Source organism: Drosophila erecta, unplaced genomic scaffold, assembly GCF_003286155.1.
Source record: "Drosophila erecta strain 14021-0224.00,06,07 unplaced genomic scaffold, DereRS2 tig00000055-arrow-pilon, whole genome shotgun sequence".
Lineage (NCBI taxonomy): Eukaryota > Metazoa > Arthropoda > Insecta > Diptera > Drosophilidae > Drosophila > Drosophila erecta.
Window position 1 is genome coordinate 11,675,309 of NW_020825200.1, and position 19,431 is coordinate 11,694,739.

Below are 19,431 nucleotides of genomic sequence, written 5' to 3' on the forward strand. Positions count from 1 at the left end.
ATTTTTAAATTTGAATGCAGATTTTTAGAGAATTGCGCCAGAAACATTTAGAGGTATGCCACTTCAAAATCCGATTAAGATAAGTTGAGTTATGGAGTTTAGAACTTCAGCCTTAGGACATTTTTTAATTTCTTTGATTTTCTACATCATGACATCAAAAAAATGACAAAAAATATTAAAAAAAATAAATTTTTAAATTTGAATGCAGATTTTTAGAGAATTGCGCCAGAAACATTTAGAGGTATGCCACTTCAAAATCCGATTAAGATAAGTTGAGTTATGGAGTTTAGAACTTCAGCCTTAGGACATTTTTTAATTTCTTTGATTTTCTACATCATGACATCAAAAAAATGACAAAAAATATTAAAAAAAATAAATTTTTAAATTTGAATGCAGATTTTTAGAGAATTGCGCCAGAAACATTTAGAGGTATGCCACTTCAAAATCCGATTAAGATAAGTTGAGTTATGGAGTTTAGAACTTCAGCCTTAGGACATTTTTTAATTTGACATCAAAAAAATGACAAAAAATATTAAAAAAATAAATTTTTAAATTTGAATGCAGATTTTTAGAGAATTGCGCCAGAAACATTTAGAGGTATGCCACTTCAAAATCCGATTAAGATAAGTTGAGTTATGGAGTTTAGAACTTCAGCCTTAGGACATTTTTTAATTTCTTTGATTTTCTACAACATTATGATATCAAAAAAAGTCTATGTCTCTGGCTTTTGTAGTTCCTGAGATCGATGCGTTCATAGGCGTTCATCTAGTATACCCTTTTACTCTACTCGTAGAGTATAATAAAAACTCGTTCATGTATGCTCCCGGTTTATCTCGCACAAACGTTATAGGGAAAATGCCTCTGGCTCATATATTTTCCTTGGCTTGTCCCCAGAACCTGAGCTAAGAGTAAAGGGATGTCAGAGATATTTCGACTCGCGCTATCCACCGATATTAAAAATTGAAAGCAAAATGAAAACTGACGGGGCGCCAAACCACTTAAGCTTCCAAAACCGATACAGGATGAGGTGGGGATGGTGGGGACGAAAGTGATGAAGCTTGATGGCTGTCTGTTCAGAAGGGTGAACACTGTACAGGCAGTCCCAGGGCAGGCCACCTGCTAATGGCTGCGGGGGAGGACGTGGACGTGGACAAGGATTCGCCCAGGACGATGAAGGGCTTTGGGATACAAGAAAGAGCTCAGAAGCGAGCATTTTAATAGCGCCAAGGTGACGCTTAACCATTCAAAGCTTAATTTATGCAATAAAAATTCCAGCACTAACACCCGCCCCTTCGGAATCACCCTCAATTCATCCCCACTGCTCCCCCAAACACACACACACACACACAGTTGCCCTTAATTGGATGGAGCTTGGGAGCTGGGAAAGCATTTAATTGCTTATGACTTTCTTGTTTTCCTTTCTCCTGTTTCTTTTTTTAGGGACACGGATGGGGCAGAAAGAGTAACCTGAGACAAGAGTAGCCTTAAAAATGGAAACAATCGATGGATGGCATTGGAAGGGGAAATAAAAATATTATGTTCCTTTTAAAGTATTTAGAGTATTTCTTTGGAGTTACTATTAAATTTTAAAACATTTTGTAAGCTTTTCTTTCTACAATACAGCATCTTAAAAAAATTCAAAGTATTTGGTTACTTTTCCAAAGTAGAAACAGTAACTGGTATTTTCAGAACTCCCCTGACAGGACCATCAATCAAACTGCCTGATGTCCACTATTGAATATTATGAATGCTATCACATTTAATGATTGATTTTAGACCTGCCAACTCCATACTTTCGATCCTGCTCACGTTTGATCCTTTGTAATGCTGGATGGAGATGGGCATGGGATTATTTGTGCCTGGCTGATGGGCTCATCATCTGTCTCAGCCGCATGTGTGCGATGCTCTGGGCCTGGATGGGCTCCATAATGCAAATGGCAGGCATGACATTGTGTTTTTCTTTCTCGTACAACCCTTTAGCTAATGATGGAATGGAACTTGTGACACTTATCGTATGGATTGATAGAGCTGAGAGGAAAATGCCTGAATAATGCATGTCTTTGTGGGGGTTGGAAGAAGCTGAAATCAGGCAAGAAATAGTATATTTGACTAGGAAGGAATATATCAAGCAACGATAGGAACCCCGTTATCAATCAGCAAACCTAACCACTTCACCTTCAAGTGTGAACTTAAATTTTAGGAAAGCAGTGCAAGCTCTCCTTGCTTTTGGCCTAAATACAAATTAATGCCATCATCGCATGTTAGCGGCAAAAGACAAGGCATTAAACAATAGGGGGCTGTCAGATGCGAAGAGTCCTGAAGTCTTGAAGCATGCCAAAAGCCTTTCGGTAGCAATAAATGTCATACTTACAGGACATGACCAGGCGAACGTAGAAAGGGCACTTGGCTGGCCGACGGGGCGTATGAACGATGTCATAGGGCAAGCGCATACTCGACACACTTATGAATACAGTAACAAGTAAAGCCGCACACACTTACAGCTGGTGTAAGCAACGTTGACGTTGTGCAAAGTTTAAATCTGATTAGCGATGGCAGCCAGAAGAAAGGCGGTGGAAACGTGTGGCGAGTAGGAGATTGGGGGGCGCTGTACAATATGCCCGGGCGGAAACGGAAGTGCTGCCATAAAATCATAAACATGCACACGCATGTGGGCAAACGGCAATTGTTGTTGAAACTGCTGCTGTTTCTGCTGCTGCCACGGCTGTTGGTGTTGCATGAAACATGAACTCAAAGCCAAAGCGACAGGACAGACACAAAAAACGAAAACGGAATAACGACTTCGACTGCAGACACAGAAGTTGCCCCAGCGCACACATATGGCTTATATTTATGAATACGGCAAACGGACAGTGGTTCGATGAAGTTTAACACTCTTTTTACTTCACTATAATACACTGCGACTTGAAAGTAAATAGTAAAATCATTAACAAATTACTTGTAAAACAACAAATCTCAAATGAAAGTAAATAGTTGCTGCTCAAAAGTCATGAACTGGTCGTAGATATGCAATATATAATGAGTTAATACTGCATAACATCATTTTTAAATAGAATTCAACATCCTTTTCACTATTGAAACACGGGAAGCTAGTTTGACATCTCCTTTTTACCACCTGCACCACCGTTCAACGTGTGTACTTATTTGAGCTTTCATTGCCTGGCACGCCAACCACGACACGCGAATGCGACTTAGTCCACGCCAGCCTGAAACATTGGCAACACTTTCCATCTTGTGCTTTTGCTGCTCCAGCCCATATGGGCAGCCATTAATAACCCCAATATGTGTAAGTGGCAGTGAAGCCATCTCCTTGCCACCATCTTCAGGTGGGGATTTTTTTTTTTCACTTTATGCCGCTAATGGAATGGCAGGCAGTTGAGCTGCTAACCAAACTTAGTCCTTGTCTTGTTGGAATATTGTTGTCGTAGCAAAGAATTTTTAAGCTTTTAGTGCAGCGCAGTAAGGACAGAAAAAATGCCATTACACAGGATTTTCGAAGCCCCTTGCCGCAACCACTTGAAATGGGAAATTTCAGTGCAGCAAGCGTTTCAACAAGCATTTGTTGCAAGTATTTACGGCATTGCAACTTTTCGGCACAGCATCAGCCACACATTGTTCGACATAACTTTGCTTAGTTTTTGTCAAATAGTTTTTGTGCCGGAGAATGTGGGTCAACTGAAGCAAGCAATTTAATATAATTAACCAATAAATTCCACACTGTGCGGGAGTTCCTTAAGATGATGCATGATGGACGCAACCGCTTAAATTTCAAGGAGGTGCCAATTAAAAACTAAAATCTTTAAGCTTCTCAATTACAGCCATAAAATGGTTTATCCTTCAATAGGGCTCGTTCAGGTGCATCCGAGCCAAGAGCGTTTATGCAACATGCCCTTTGAAGGGCCTCAACTGCGGCCTGCCACGCGTTAGCCACGAACAAGGACTAAGGACTTCTCAAGTGGGGGCGACGGAAGAAAAGAAAGAACATAACCTTAGGCGCAGACGCCTTCAAGTGGCATAGACCGGTCTGAGATGGCTGTTGTTGCCTCACTTGAGGCTGTCGTAAATGTCACAACTGGCAAACAACAATGACATCAACAAGGGGCAACACAACGACAACTCCGGCCCACAAAATATCCCACCCGTGAGTGGTTTTATGTGTCAAAGTGACAATATGTTGCCGGCGTGCATTATGTTGCTGCTGCTGCCATTGCCACAATGGGCCAAACAATGCGCCGTGTGCGGCAACTGTTGCTTGCTGTCGATGTTGTTGATGTTGTTGATATTGTTGATGTTGCATGCAGCACTCGAGATAATTCAAATGGCACTCACCTTTAGCAGATAAGTTTAAATATATCAGTAAAAATATCCATGAGTGTTTATTAAGTCCGTTTATAATTTGCGTGCTGCTGCTGCTGTTGCCGCTGTTGCTGTTGCTGCCGCTGCTGCTGCTGCCGCTGCTGCTGCTGCTGCTCCTCAGTTGCGCCGCAAAGCTGCCTAAATAGGAAATGAAGGCGGTGGTGCTTACCGCGATCCCTCTGAGCAGCAGCGCCGACCGCTGTTGCACGTGGAGTTGCCACTGTTGCAGCGACACCAGCAGCACCTGCAGCACATGCAACACCCAGGCGGCCGTGGAGAGGTCATGACTCGATATCGGAATGCTAACCTCGTTCTCGCTTTCTCGACATTGCATGTAGGTGGCTGTTGGACAGCTAGTTGCTGCTGCTGGTGTGCTGTAGGTGTCCGTGGATTTGCGCGTTTTGAAGGGAGGCATGTTTAGGTGCTGTTGTTTCTGCAATTGTAAAGAGGCGAAATATTTGAATATTTGGATATTTGAATATAACGTTTTTAAGGTGTACCTTGATATCGGCTTCGTTTGGGGTTGCTGGTTTTCTTTTTCGTCGGCGACGCAATCGTTGTCGCTTGCGTGCACACAGTCTTATGTTTGTTGGTTGTTGGGTTGTTGCTTCATCGCCGGCAGCAACTGCTGCGGCTGTCTTTGGCGACAACATGTTGCTGCTGTCTAGCTGCTGCTGCTGCTGTTGCTGCTGCTGCTGCTGCGGCTGCTGGTCATTGCTGCTCCCGTGGGTGGCTACATCCTCGTCCTTCGGTGCTGGCTCCTGTGGCTGGCTATTGTGCTGCTCGCTAGCAATGTTGCTGTGGTGTTTTGTACTTAAGCTCCTTGGTTGCAGTGTTGTGAGTTGCTGGTTGTGCCTCTTGTTGCTGCTGTTGCTGCTGTTGCACGGGCTGCTGGTGGTTTTTGTGCTGCTGCTTGTGTTGCTGCTGCAGTGCGCTAATCTTACTGCCAGCCACAGCTCATCATCGTCAACTTCAGTCAGTTTCAGTTGTGCATTTTTCATAGTCTCTTTCGGTGTTGGTTGTTGCCAGCGGATATGTTGTCTGCTCTCTACTAGATTACAATAATATAATTTTCGGTTTTGTCGGCCTTATCCAGCTGCTGCAGCTTTCATTGTTCTGTAAGGGGGTTTAGTTCCCTTTTCTGCTGTCTGCCTGGGCCGCCCTTAATACCTACTAATCTTACGAAATTTCCACCGCCTTTTCACGATTTCCTTTTATATCAATATGGCAAGTATATGCTTTATTGTTTGCAACGTTTTCATGTCTTTCTTTTGTCTTCTTATTTTCTTTACAACCCAAAGAGCGTTTTTCTATTATTTTTATGCGTTTTCTTACAATACAAGTTTATACCACAACTTTTTCCTCGTGCTTGGGCTTCCTTAATTCGGCATCCATTTTTACTAATTTTATTTTGCTGTTGATGTTCCTGTTTGCCTTTTCTCCCTCATTTGTTCGTGGGCTCCGATTTTGTATAGTAGTTGCTATATTATTCTAGATTTCGTATTGTTTTGCTATAAATGTTGAGCTACTCAATTGTTCGTTCTCCTAATGCAATCCTTTGCAGTTGTATATGGCAGTGCTTTGTAGCATTTGGTTTCTATTGATTTACTTGACTTCTTCCTTATTTGTGAATGCAAAAGTGGTGGCTGTAAGGAAAAGATACAAGATTTTCCAATTAATTATATTGTTGAAACAGAAAATTGGTAGCCCATTCAAATGACCAGCCCAGAACTTTAATTTCTTCTAATCCAACTTAAAATTTAAGACCATTTTGATTGCGATATTACAATAATTCAAAGGCAATCGCTATTACCGAAACAACCTTAATCTGCATTATCGTTGCGTTTCAAGTACTTGCATTAAGAATTTACCCTGCGGCATCTGCCATTCCAATTTGGCTAAATCAAGCTTCTCGTATTCCGGCCCAATGACCCATCCAGTAAATCCAGAGCCCCAGGCAATAACCTACGACGTTGCATTTGACCACAAAGGAAACTTCGACATGCACAAATTTCAATGGAAAGCTGAGAGCTCTCTACGCAATTGCCCAAATTTTAGTTTCAATTACTCAAACTAATTAGTTTTGCTAAAACAATAAACCCTAAGCATTTTGCATGCTAATCACTCTGAAGAATTTGCGCAACTGTCAGCTGGGATGTCAGAATGTGGCAAGAAGATCCTGGATGCAATGGCTCCTGCACCACCGCGCTCCCGCAGGACTTTCAATGCCTGCCCAGCTCGCACTGGCAGTCTCAATAAATAATGCGTATGCAAAACGATAAGCACACAAGGGTCCCAGTGTCCTGGCCAATGGCCGAGTAGGAATTGAAGCAACTGCAGGATGCGAAATGCAAATGCGAGAACGGAAGGCCTTCGGGCAGGAACGGATTGGAGAACGAGAACGAGAACAGAACATTACCATTCCTGACGTTGATGGACGTGTGCGGGACATTTATGGCATGTCCTGTTAAGCAGGACTCCTGCAGATCAGAGCGGATTTGCTGGGAACGGACCATGGAGCTTATGCATATTTATGCCACAAGTTGTTACATTCTCCCAATAGTTTGCATCCAAAAGTTTTTGAATGCGAAAAGACAATCAAACTGGGACCGACCACACAATTACTTTGAACAGATCTCTGGCATAATCCGAGGAATGAAGTTGGAATCCATTCGACCACCAGTCTGAATGTCAATTCGGTTCTTAAATTTTTTTAAATGCCCACCGCTTTTGGTAGCAGCTTTGAAAAAAAAACTGCAAAAGAAATGTGCCCGGCTGTCGGGGAGGAAAACAATAAATGCATAAAATAGAAATGTCAACAAACAGTCTCTCTCCTGTCAAAGTTCAGTTTTGCAACTGTCAGTGGAATTTGAATTGAAAGAAATGGAAATAGTTTCCGTCTGGAACGGAGGGAGTTTTTGCTCTGACATGTAGTGGCAAACATTGTTTTGCATCTAAAACGCTGTCAGTGACACACAAACATCTCAGGACTTTTTCATTCTTATTGTCGGCTTTAAATATTCGTTGCGAAAATATTTCATCGTGAAAGCAGTGACAAGTAGTAATGCTAGGAAGTCTGGGCAGTGTGATTGTTATATATTTTCCTACCTTTCAGTCTCTGCTAAGTATAAATCAATATTACCATAATGTCATTGGGAAAACTTAAGGATATTCGTTGATGCCGTATCTCAAAGGAAACGTTTAACATCAAAATAAATAGCACCTGCGCGATGCATTCATTAAATAAAATCCCTATAGGCTAGGAAAGATGGCTTCTGCAGACTAAGAAATCTTTTCGCGAAAATAACCCGCAGTGAGCACTCCAAACAGCGTTTAAACTGCAATTGAACCTGTCCGGATGGGAAGCGTCCAAATGGCGTGCACAAAACGATGATGCGGGAGGCAGGGGACAGCTGCTTGCGGCAGGGCCGAGCTGCAACTTGCAACAGTTGGCAGCGCGATGTGGTGGCATTTTATGGGTCACTTGGCTTGGGGCGTCACAATAACAACGACGACGGCGATGCCACTCAAATATTTAGCTGCGCGATGGCAGGTGCAGGAGTGGCCCCGAAAAGCAGGCAGCACTTTATTTCTTGGCCGCGTGCCCAATGGCAAATATTGCGCATACGTACTGTGGACAAACGCCGGAAAGGTATCGCTTTTATTGCAATCGTTGTGAAATATTCGAAGAGTTTGTGGTCGCCTAATCAGCTGAAGTGGCAGACCGCAGAATTTTCTGCTCCTTGCTCGCATTTGCCCACTTCACCCAGCCAGCCGTATTGATGTATGAAATTTTGTGAAATTTATGCGATGGCCGTCGCATAAAATGAACGACCAGCTCACCAGACACGAATCCTGGCCAGTGGGCAATGGGTTGTGCAGGGCGGGAACGGGCATGGGAATGTGGATTGGGCTGTGGATGGGCAGGAATGGCAACTGTTGGCGTCGCATTGCAGATGAAACCATTTTTTCGGACTCCAGAGACTTTTCCGTTTGGCGCGTGAGCAAATTAATTTTCAGCGCACAGAGCAAAAAATGGTTTTTGCATGATGAACGGAATGGGGGGCTAGAGATGGAAATGGGCAAACTGCATGGTGTAAATGATAGCCAACCCTTGGTGTGGTCGCCACTCGCCACTCGCCACTTTTCCCTCACACAGCTGGCTCAATGAATTATGAATTCGGTTGGCAAAAAGTGGAAATTGTTTTTCTTTTTCATTTTTCCCAGGCCGACTCTTTCTCTGGACCGGTTTTTATTTTGCGGCTAGCAAAAAGAATTATGTGCTGAATGTTCTTAGCCATGTTACGACCAGACTTTCCTTGGCGGCTTTATTTTCTTTTTGTTGTTCTAGGGTTAGCGAACACTGGCGACAGTTCTGCAATGCCGGAAAATTAATATTTGTACAAGTGGACTTTCAGTTATATTTATCTGTTTTTCCTATTTTGGCTCCCAGCTAGCCGCGAAAAGTTGATGACAAACTGCGGGAATTTCAGAAGGGATAAGAAGAAAGTGTGCTGTAACTGTTTAAATGTGACAAGAATTTAGTGTCTATTTAAAAAACGATTCTTTGTTCGTATAGGGTACTCACTGGCGAAATGTTTTTATCTCAGCGCTTAATGAACTTTTACTAAGTAAAGTATAGTAAAGTAGCTAGTAAGACAAGATTTTTTTTATACGTTAACATGTGGTGTTCTAAAATACTTGATTTGCTATCTTCTTACGTATGCCATAAATAAAATTAAAAGCGAAAATCAACAGAATATTTAAGCCCATAATGCAGAAACAATTTACACTCGTCCATGAAAATCCCACACATCTCGTTTTTCTTTGGTGCTCATATCTGTGTGTGTGTATTTATTATTTATGCGACTGCTACGGATGATTTATGTTCGGTTATATTTGTCGACAGGCGACACATTGAAAGAGGCAGAGAGACAACACCACTTTACATGTGTTTGGTTAAAAGTGTTTGCCGTGTTTAATGCAAATATGCAAACAACAATGGCAGCAAAACCATGTAAGGGACCAGAACAGGGTATGATCAGCCGAAGGCAAGACCGAACATGGCCAACAAACAACCAACATACTAACGTGGCCCAGACAATCAGCAGCACAGAGACAACGGCAGCCAGAAATATTCACGAGCTTGTCGTGGGATATACTCGTATATGTATCTGAATAGCATGCAAAAGAGTTCGAACTGTAAGCACCCAGTCCCCGGCCACGCCCATCTTGGGGCCTGTCCGCCCAGAATGTAAAATATTTGCCTTCACTGCCGCTCAAAAAATAATTTATTTGCACTTACACGGCGAGCCAGAGCTGCTGGCCATGCTATCATCATCATTATCATCTTTGGTAGTTACGCAGGCAAAGGCATCCACATTGTCATGGACCGAAGTCAAAGTTCAATAGACTTTAGGCCAGAATGGAACTAGAGGCGAAAGCTGCCAATGAGGTTAAAATGCAATTCATCACTTCAAGTTTTCCTGCACTGAAAGGAAATTGAATTGGAATGGAATGGTAGACGTGAACGGGGGGAAAAGCAGCCAAAACGCAGATATTCCGGGGAAGGAAGTCCAAGTGAAAATGAATACGACCAGAAATGCGAAACTTAAGATAGCAGGGAAATGATTTTTTCCGGGAGCTTAAGCACTATTTCAGCACTATTCCTCAGCGTTATTCAACTATTAATACCCCAAAATGATAAGCCCAAAAAAGCCCATTCTCGAAACCATATGCTTCCAATTCATTGAACAGAACTTTTCAAACAAACCCGGAGAAAGGCATAAAGTATGCAATTTCAGCGTCTGCTTATAACCGAAAAATATGGCCAATTTAATGGGACAGACCATATGAAGCATACGCAACCCGCCCCGAAAGACAACATCCCAGTTTTCCTTGACACATCGCCGATGCGATGGAATGGAATGGGAATCCAAACCCTTTCAACGCACCAACGCATCTCTGGCGAAACTAAAAATCATAAAACGCAAACTTTGCTGACCAACACAAACAGCACAAACGCACAGACAAGGGGAAACATGAAAAGGCGAACAAAGTATCATAAAGCAAGCGATTTTTTAACAATAATATAAAAGAAAAGCACACAAAAGGTACGGCCCTGCCCATCTAGCTCCCTTCTGCAACCCTCAGCCTTGGAAAACTGCTTTGGCAACAGCACAGCTTGGCATTTAACACGGCCCATAAGACCAAATATAGAATGTCCAGGACCAAAAATAAATTACATGCCCATTATGGCCAAGAATCCGATTTTCGTAGATACATACCAAGACCTCGGGCCCACAGGCAAACCGAATGGAGGGCGTTTTTTTCTACCCCTTTCGGAATGGCCACCACTTGGCCAGAACGTGATTTACCAAATTAGTGTTGCTGCAGGTCCAAATGGCGCTGGCCGTAACCGAAATCACATAAAATATGGCTAATACAATCCTTAATAGTCAAGTCCAAAGCCCGCATACAATAACAAAGGGGTTTCACACTTGTTCCATTCTCTTAGCAGCATTATGTGCGCTTAATGCGAAATATTTGGACTAAAAAGCTCATTTTAGGATTTAGGGTAATCCCATGGTTCCTCGAAATCAATAGTAAACAATATGAGTTGAGTATATTGTGTGTACACGAAATTTCGAAATGATAATAAACACAAGTAGTTGAACATGAAAAATACGGTTCAATGGAAATACATATAATTTAGCATATTAAGTCATTAACGCCAATAAAATCGAATAAAATTTTCGCAAACTTCATTTCCTTTTCATTTCAGGCGATAATATAATTATTGATCAATCATATAAATAAGCAAACGAACTATAAACAAACAGTGAAACGCATTGTAGTTTAATTGGGCATTAATGGCTATTGTGATATGTACAGCAGTGTTTTTAAAGAAAAACTCCTCCCTTGAAAGCCCTAAATTCCCACTGATAAATATATTCCAGTCGTGGAAGCATATAAATTCGATCTAACTGCAACAATAAATAAGAATCATTTTGGGGGCGATTAACTTGGCGAACAAAGGGGGCCAAAAGCATTCCATACACATATGTATGCGTGTGTGTGTGTCTGTATATATTGTTGCTGAATTAACCCTATAGGATTAACCCTAAATGTGCTGTGGCAATTATTGCCAACCGGATGACGCCGACGTCGACGTCGACTGCAGCTGGCATGCCAACTTAATTTTTAGCGCAGACGGCAACAACTTGACCCATATTTCCAATGAGCTGACACCCGCTCACCAACACAATCTCAGTGGCACTTAAAGCTCACACACACCCTGTCCAAACACCCACATCCCCCCACCACCCCATCATATCCTATCCCACTGCACATTAACGTACTGAAAACTGAAATTCTTGTCGTCGAAGCGGCAAATGAGCTGGAAGATGGTGGGGAGAATGGGCTGGTGTTTTGGGGGTCCTGCTAAACAAATATATATACACGTAAATCTATATAACTTGTTGGTGTGTGTGTGTGTGTGTGTGTGTTGGTGGACACACAGAGGTTTGTTGGTAACGAAAAACGAACGCAAAAGCGAAAACCGAAAACCATTGAAATGCCCATGACGATGATGATGGGGGAAGGAGCTGCAAGGAGGCTGTCTTTGCGACGGCGCAAAAATAAATTAAGTAAAAATTAATGTCACAACACAACAGAGCACGGCAAGGGAAAAAGCAGCAGCCTTGGCTTTTTGAAATGAATTTTATTAGGCAGATGCGCTGGCTGGAACTTCCTTGCCCATTTCCCATTTCCCATTTGCCATTTCCCTTCGTCACTCCCTATCTTCAATTTTCCTACTTGTCCTACTAGTCCTACTTGGCCACGCATAAACAAACACTTAAAGAGCATATACAGGGTGCTTCGGTTTCAAAATCAAATTAAGCGCTGCTGTTCCATGCCCCAACACCCTTCCACCTGCCAACCGAAAAAGAAAAGCCCCCAACCACTACTTTCTCCCCAAAGAGAGCCTCTCTCTCTGCTGCTCCGCACTCTCGCGCTCGCTCTCTTTACCTCTCTTTCTGCGTGCGTGTGTGTGTGTGTGTGTGTGGAGAAAGTGCGTGCCCAAGCGTGGGTGGGTGAAAGCTCGTTTTTGCTAAAATTTTAGCCCTGGATGCTGCTGGAAGTTCCTGCTTATTTCGCCTGCCTCCCCGAATATTGTTGCCGTCTTTGGGGCACGCATAGAAATTTTAATGTTAGCCTCGTGCCAGCAGAAAAATGGAAAAAGGAAAAGCCCTGGGGAAAACCGTGGAGGCGACGGTGAAGAAAAGAGCTATGCCAGCGAAACTGCACGCAATTTAATTTTGATTTTCATTGCTTTGGCGCACGATGAGCGGCAAAATGCAATTGCATGGCATTTCAAAGATAACTCGACTATATTGCATGTTATTACCGCTGCATTGCAATAATGTCAGGCTGGCGAAATGCAGGAACGACATCCTGGCAAACATCAATTTATTTCGTGTTTAGCGATTATGTTAGAGTTTATTGGGGTTTTGAGTTGTGGTTAATCCGTTTATTAGGTACCGAAAATATGTTATTTCAAACGACAGCTGCTGAAAGATTTACTCTAATTTTTATTTCACACAATCCAGAGATCGAAATTAATGCAGATTTCTGTTGCTCAAAAAGCACTTTGCACTTTGTTGAATTTATTCGATCTTAGTACATGCTAATATTTTGCAACCTCAATGCTAATGTGGCTATTTCTGTATTTCTAAGTATGAGGATTTATTGTGTCCTTAAAGGAAAACCGTTCCCAACTGAATAAGGCAATTCGGCCTTTCCAAACAATTTGGTTAGCAACTCTTTGTACTCCGCTTAACCAGCTAATTGTGTAAAGAACGGAAAACACTTTCCAGCTGGGCTTTTGTGCTCTGATCGAACCATCCACGACTTAAGTGCATTTTAAATGTGGCCTTTTGTGTGCTGATTTTTTGCCGATATTCCTGCTGCCTTCTGCCCGCCCAGACTGAAACTCCATTAAAACTAATTAATGTTGCGGCGTTTAAAATAGTTGCTGGGTATAGGGCGGCGGTGGGTCGCGGATGCTTGGCTGCTGCAATATCTGCTTCACCAGTAAAGTAGGAGTAAATAATAATTACTAATACCGTGGCTGCAGCCAGGCGGGGATTATAGTCTGGGCCACGGCTTGAACCACCGACAGGCACACCACCACGGGCGGTAATTCCGAGCACAGGCAAAGCAGATTGCGTACCACCAGCACCACCTATCCCCAAGCTCCATTCTAGCTGAGCTGCCAGCGAGGCAATTGACCAACATTTTCAATTAATTTTTGCTCCAATAAGCAGGCGGGCTGCGCTGCCAGTGGAGGAGTGAGTGCGACGACAGTCGACCCGCCAGCCCACCAACCCAACGACCCGACCTCCTTGACCTCCCAGCCCAGTGAGCAGCCACAAACAAACCACCCACCCACCCAACATTTACATGCCCCTCGGATGAAAGTTTGCTTTGGCAGTAAAGTTATTTGAAGCGCAGCTGTTGGCCAAAGTCAACCCTTGCCACTAAATGTTGCTGCAACCATATATTTTCCTTATAGCTGTTAAGTACTGTGTCTTAAAATTAATAAGCAACGCTAACAAACTCATATATTGGATGAGCAAAGTTCAGTTAAATGAAATGAACGAATACAACTCATTAATAACAATTATACCTAAATATTTGGTCAGTTTTAGGTATTTTCTTTTCCAACGTTATTCAGCTTTTCCATCTTTTAAACAAATTTGACCCGATTTTTAACTTTGTAAGTGCAAGAAATGGTTGGAAACCTCGTAAGTGATACGTTTTGTTGCGAGGTTGGTTCTCTCTTTAGCCATCGTCTTTCTCCTTCCTTTAAACCACCAACTAAAAATGGTTGTAATTCTTGGAAAATATGCACTTATACACACGTGTACGCACCCGCAGTTTGTGTAGCTACAACTAAACATGGTGCAAGTGATTCCATGTGCATTAACTTAAATGCTTTGCGGGATGGGCACTTTGGGTTCTAAAAGGTAGAACTAAAATAAAATAAAAAGCTTGGTAAAAGGAGAAGAAGGTGGTCCACAGTTGCGAGAGCTGTGGAGTAGGCAAAAGGAGCTGGGTAAAAAATGCTTTTTCAAACATTTAACGATTTTTTAGGTCAGCCAAGAGCGCACGAATATTTTATCATAAAAATACGAATGTACAGGCAAATATCAAATTGTGTGTGTGCCAGGTGCACATAACTTATTTCTTTGGCCTTAGTTTGTAAGAGTCAGATGCTCTCCAATATGCAGTGGGGTTTATGTGAATTTCCCTTTGGAAGTTGCCAGGTTCTCAAATGCGAAACTTATTAACGTGCTTCAGGATGTGCATTAGGAGTGCGAATGCTGGTGCTACCGTTGGTTTCTCTAATTGCACCTTCCACAAATGTTGCATCCACAAGAACGTGGCCTTGCCACGGCTTGACAATAAGCAGCCTGCAAACTTGGCTTGCAAAAATTGTGAAGGAGCACCAGCACAAATCATGGAATGCAGCTAAGGGGGCAAAACATTTTGTGATTATTGAAACACAGCCCTCGTCACTCGCATGCACTCGTGCTCTTTCTCTTTCTAGCCCGGTCACGCCATCTCTCTCGCTCGCTCTCTGGCCTTCTCTCTCTTCGGTGCTGTAAATAATTTCAAAGTCTGCGTACCGCCGAAAAAAATAGGTCAACAGTGTTGCTGCCGTTAAACTGGGCGTGACGGCCAAAGTGGCGAGCTGAAGTTGCATGCGCCACGCCCCTTTGGATCCTTATGGCTCCTGCTGCGTCCCCAACTGAATATTCCGCCCTACAGCTTATGGAACATAAAGTAGCTAGCCCTAAAATTCAGCCATGTTTCGCATATTTCTCATTCGCTAACGCCCACCCCCTACTCCTAATTGGGCTGGCGGTGGGCGTGGCAGGGGCACACATTCGCACACATAAATTGCACAGGATCAACTAGTGGTTAATATTTGATGGCTGCTGTTTGCGTTTTCCCGAGCTGCAGCAACAGCGAACAGCATCCGAGCTAAACTGCAGCGACCTACTTTCCGACAATGCATTTTTGCAGAGGAGATGCTGAGCGAATGGGGGAATTGTGGGTGGATTGGCTTTTCGGGGGTGGTAAGTGTTATTCGAGGGCTGCATCAACAAGTACACACTGAATAATTTGCAGGACTCCCGCTAGGATGCGATGGGAAATGAGTAAGAGCTCTGGTTTTTGATTTTGACGAATGTCTTCAACCAAGTGGAGTGAAGTTGTCCCGTAAGGAAAGCTATAAAATTGCAATTGCAGAAAGAAAAGTTACAATTTTTCCGAAATACTTTATTATTCAATTACTTGAAGAGTATTGTATCTAAAGCTCCAGCCAATATTGTATTGTCTTCATTTTATAGTGCATGTTTGGGAACTTTAGAAGACACACTCTGATCTTCAAGAAAACCCAATGAAAAAAACGAAAGGTTTCAATTTTCTTCTTAGCACACATAGAAGTATTTCGTATTTTTTGTTAAATTACAACTTTTATAAAAAGTTTTTATTTTCATTTATTTTTTTCATCTGCATCATAAAATGTATGCTTTGACCACTTTTTCCTCAACCCTTTTACAGTTTTAGCAGTCCCTATTCGCTAACAAACGAACCATGAAAATGCTCTGCTTAAAGCTGAACATTTTTCACCATCAGTGTGGAATCTTTGAGGTAACTATTTATATAATTCGTTTATGCATTTGAAGAGTTTATTTTCCGTGCGCTAGTTGCCCAAGGCTTTAGATGAACTGTTGCAGAACGCTTTGCAACTGCAAAGCTAGAACAATTTTTGATAGCAAAATATAATAAATAAATAACTAAGCAGCAAAAGAGCAGACTGTGCGAAAAGTGAAGGCAAAAATGAAGAGCGGGCGGAAGAAAAGGCGGAACGAAAGGCAAAGGCAAAGGCACAGGCAAAGGCAAAGCCATCCGAGTCCAGTCGAGTCAAGTTGAGTTGAGCCAGGCCATGTCCTTGGGCGACTTCCCACGCAAAAATATTCACCAGCAAAGGTTACCCCAACGCAAACACTCACACACACACACATACACACACACGCACGCACACAGATGCGAGTGAAAGCAATCAAAGTGAATGGCGGAAATAAACACACATACACAGAAACAGATACGAGCCCAAACACAGATACTCAACACACCGACAAAGAGAGAAGAAAACAACATAAAAATTAAAGAAGCTTTAAGTATTCCCGTTGTTTTGCTGCCAAGGGGGCAGATAGTGGTTGTGAGCTCCATCCACTTGCAACAAATCGCCCTTTTTCTTAGAATTTGCACGCTTTCGATGTTTATTCGCTCTCACGCACTCTCTTCGCTCGCACTTTCTCTGCGGCGGATTTTCTCGGCTCTTTTCCGGCTCTGCTCTCCCTGTTTACCCTAAAGCTCTGCTCCACGCTCCTTTGTGCAAAACACATATAAATGTGCAGCGATTATGGCTAAAAAGATCCGTGTGCCGCTGCCAGATACACTTCGCAAAGATACAAATACAGATACACACAAGCGCTCGACTTTTGAAGCAGATGCTTCGGCTTAAAATATAATATAAATAATGCCTCTACTTGAGCATAGAAATAAAGCCTTTAAATTCAAAATATCAGCATTTAATCAGAATCAACATAGAAAGTATATGAGGCTTAGCCGTACTCGATCTTATTTAATTTTGTATTACCCTCGCTTTTATATAAGCATTTTTATGTTTCTGAAATGAGTTGCAAGGTAGTGGGTCCTCAAAGGTGTTCACTTATCTAGATGGATTCCCTAATGCCTAAGAAAAAGAATTCTTAATCCAGATAATGTTAAATATGAGACTCACACTCTGCCCCAACAACTTAATAGTCTTTCAGCATACATACACTAGTTGTGAGTGAAAACATAACATTTCAAATATGTCTGTTCATTCGTCTGAGTATTTTTAGCCATTTACAAGTTGGCTTGTTTGCTGATGTGCTGAGCATGAGCACTCTTGCCTCGAATGTTTATGAATATTTTATTTACGTAAGCCAGTAATCAGCATATGAGTCCATATTGCTGTTAAGGGACTCACAATCCGTAAGCGAGATATGATGAGTAAAATGTTTATTAAACGTTTTAAATTTATCAGCCACAAGCTATCAAGCGAACTGTGGGAGTATCTAATAGTTTAACAGGTTTCCTAATCCTCTTAATCTCCTAAATTTGAATTTTGGTCTGTTTCGAATAAGGCGAAATTCAATTTATTCTCATCTAGGTGTGGTTCTAAAAGAGGTCCTTGGGTGATAAAAAGATGAAATAACAAAAGACTGAATTGAATTCATATTAAATTCACATAATTTTCTATAAAAGAATATTATTAATAAATGAATATAATAATAAATTAATCGTAATCATATTATGCAATCCAAATGCTTTTGGTTTAGTACAAAATTCCCTACATAATATTTCCATATGTCCATAATATTATCTGCATTTAAAACCTAAGCATTATAAGGTATGATAAAGTTGATACGCTTTATTCACTAATAAAAAATGGTTTCAAATTAACAATCAATTTTGATCTAACACAGCCCACAGCCAAGGAATGAACTTGACCCCTTCATGGCACCCACTCGTCCACATCCACGGTCTTCTGCGAATACTGGCACTCCATCTCCTTGTTGGCCAACGCAGCCCGCTCCTGACGATATCGTCTACCCCCCAGGAGACCCACAATGAGCAGCACGAAAAGGAATCCACTGGCCATGCCAATGATGGGAATGGTCCAGGGATTCAGCTTATCCTCATCGTCAGTGGCTTCGTTCAGCCCAAGAACCTGATCGAAGAAAGTGCGCCGACAGCTGAACACTCCAGTTGCTTGCCCACTCTCCTCCGGCACATAACCATCCGAGCATTGACATACACCGGAGTCCAGGCATACTTGATGCGGGCCACAGCCGGATTTTAGGCATCCCACTTCATTGCTTTTGAATTGCTTCTCGCGGCATTCGCCTCGGAAAAGGACGAAGTCGTCGGGACAGTGGGGGGCCGTGAAAGCTGCTGTTGAACTGGTGGTCAGGGACTCAGTGTGGTCCTCGGTGGTATCCAGCGTCTCAGAGATTGACTCTGCAGTCAGCTCGGTACACCTCTCTTCGGCCTTATCCCACCGATATCCGGAGTTGCATGAACAGCGCTCCACATCGATGCACTGGCCATTGGCGCAGCCATCGCCCACCCGGCAAACTGGGGCACATCCACCACTCACCCCATCGCCAATTGGCGGCAATTGGGTGTACCCGTCGCCGCAGACACAGGTATTGGGCGCCACGCACTGAGCTCCCGCAGGACATGGGGTCTGGCAGATGGGTTCACAGTAGTGGCTGCCATCCTGGTGATTTCTGGCCGACACGTAGCCGGAAATGCACTCGCAGCGATCTGGAGCGACACAACTGGCGTGGGCGGGACAGCCCCGAGTGCAGATGGGCTCACACAAGCCGGATTTCACCTCCAAGTAGCCGGGGCAACACTCCCTGACCAGGCGATGGGTGTCTTGGTCCTCCTCGGAATCGTAGATCTCGATGAATTTCTCCGTCTTCTTCCAGATCTTCCACTTGGAGGACTGTTTAACTATGACCCGCTGCTTGGTCACTGGCACTGTGGTTCGGATCGTCTCGTTCCTTTCACAGTAATTATCACGCTGGGCGTTCGCTGCAACCGACCCCAGCACCAAAATCAGGGCCCAAATGAACTTCATTTTCCAGCTTGACTTGTCCGTTCGCAACTACAGTCGGTACACAACTGAATTTTCCCAGAACAAGAAGCGCGGACGACAGCTATGCTGGTCACTCAGGCAGTCGGCAGCGGGGAGGATCGGCGGAGAGTGCAGGCAGGCCACCAGATAGGACACAACAACATCCGCAGCTAGATAGAATCGCTCTCTACACTGAAAACAATTCCCTCTAATGTTGCACTACGCCGAATGCTGCAGACACTTAGCTTACCGGCCTAGGCTGTGTAGCATTGCAATAAATAAAATCA

General features: G+C 43.0%; 2 protein-coding genes across 2 annotated transcripts in view; both read right to left on the reverse strand.

The window, feature by feature from the left end:
• Positions 1-19,431, reverse strand: part of LOC6543431 (neuronal acetylcholine receptor subunit alpha-7) — a 49,981-nt gene that overhangs the window by 25,039 nt on the left and 5,511 nt on the right. Inside the window, exons 2-3 of the mRNA XM_026978532.1 lie at positions 4,875-6,020; positions 4,348-4,807 (exon numbers count right to left, since the gene is read on the reverse strand). Of these exons, the coding sequence (XP_026834333.1) occupies positions 4,348-4,807; positions 4,875-5,375 (961 nt within the window). The 5' untranslated portion in view covers positions 5,376-6,020. The remainder of the gene's footprint in view (positions 1-4,347; positions 4,808-4,874; positions 6,021-19,431) is intronic.
• Positions 17,639-19,227, reverse strand: LOC6543440 (von Willebrand factor D and EGF domain-containing protein). The gene has a single exon (XM_001969496.3). The coding sequence runs from the start codon at positions 19,145-19,147 to the stop codon at positions 18,014-18,016; it is 1,134 nt and encodes a 377-aa protein (XP_001969532.1). The 5' UTR covers positions 19,148-19,227; the 3' UTR covers positions 17,639-18,013.

Excerpts from the sequence above, each read along its gene's own strand:
- LOC6543440 (XM_001969496.3), bottom strand. The coding sequence starts at position 19,147 with ATGAAGTTCATTTGGGCCCTGATTTTGGTGCTGGGGTCGGTTGCAGCG.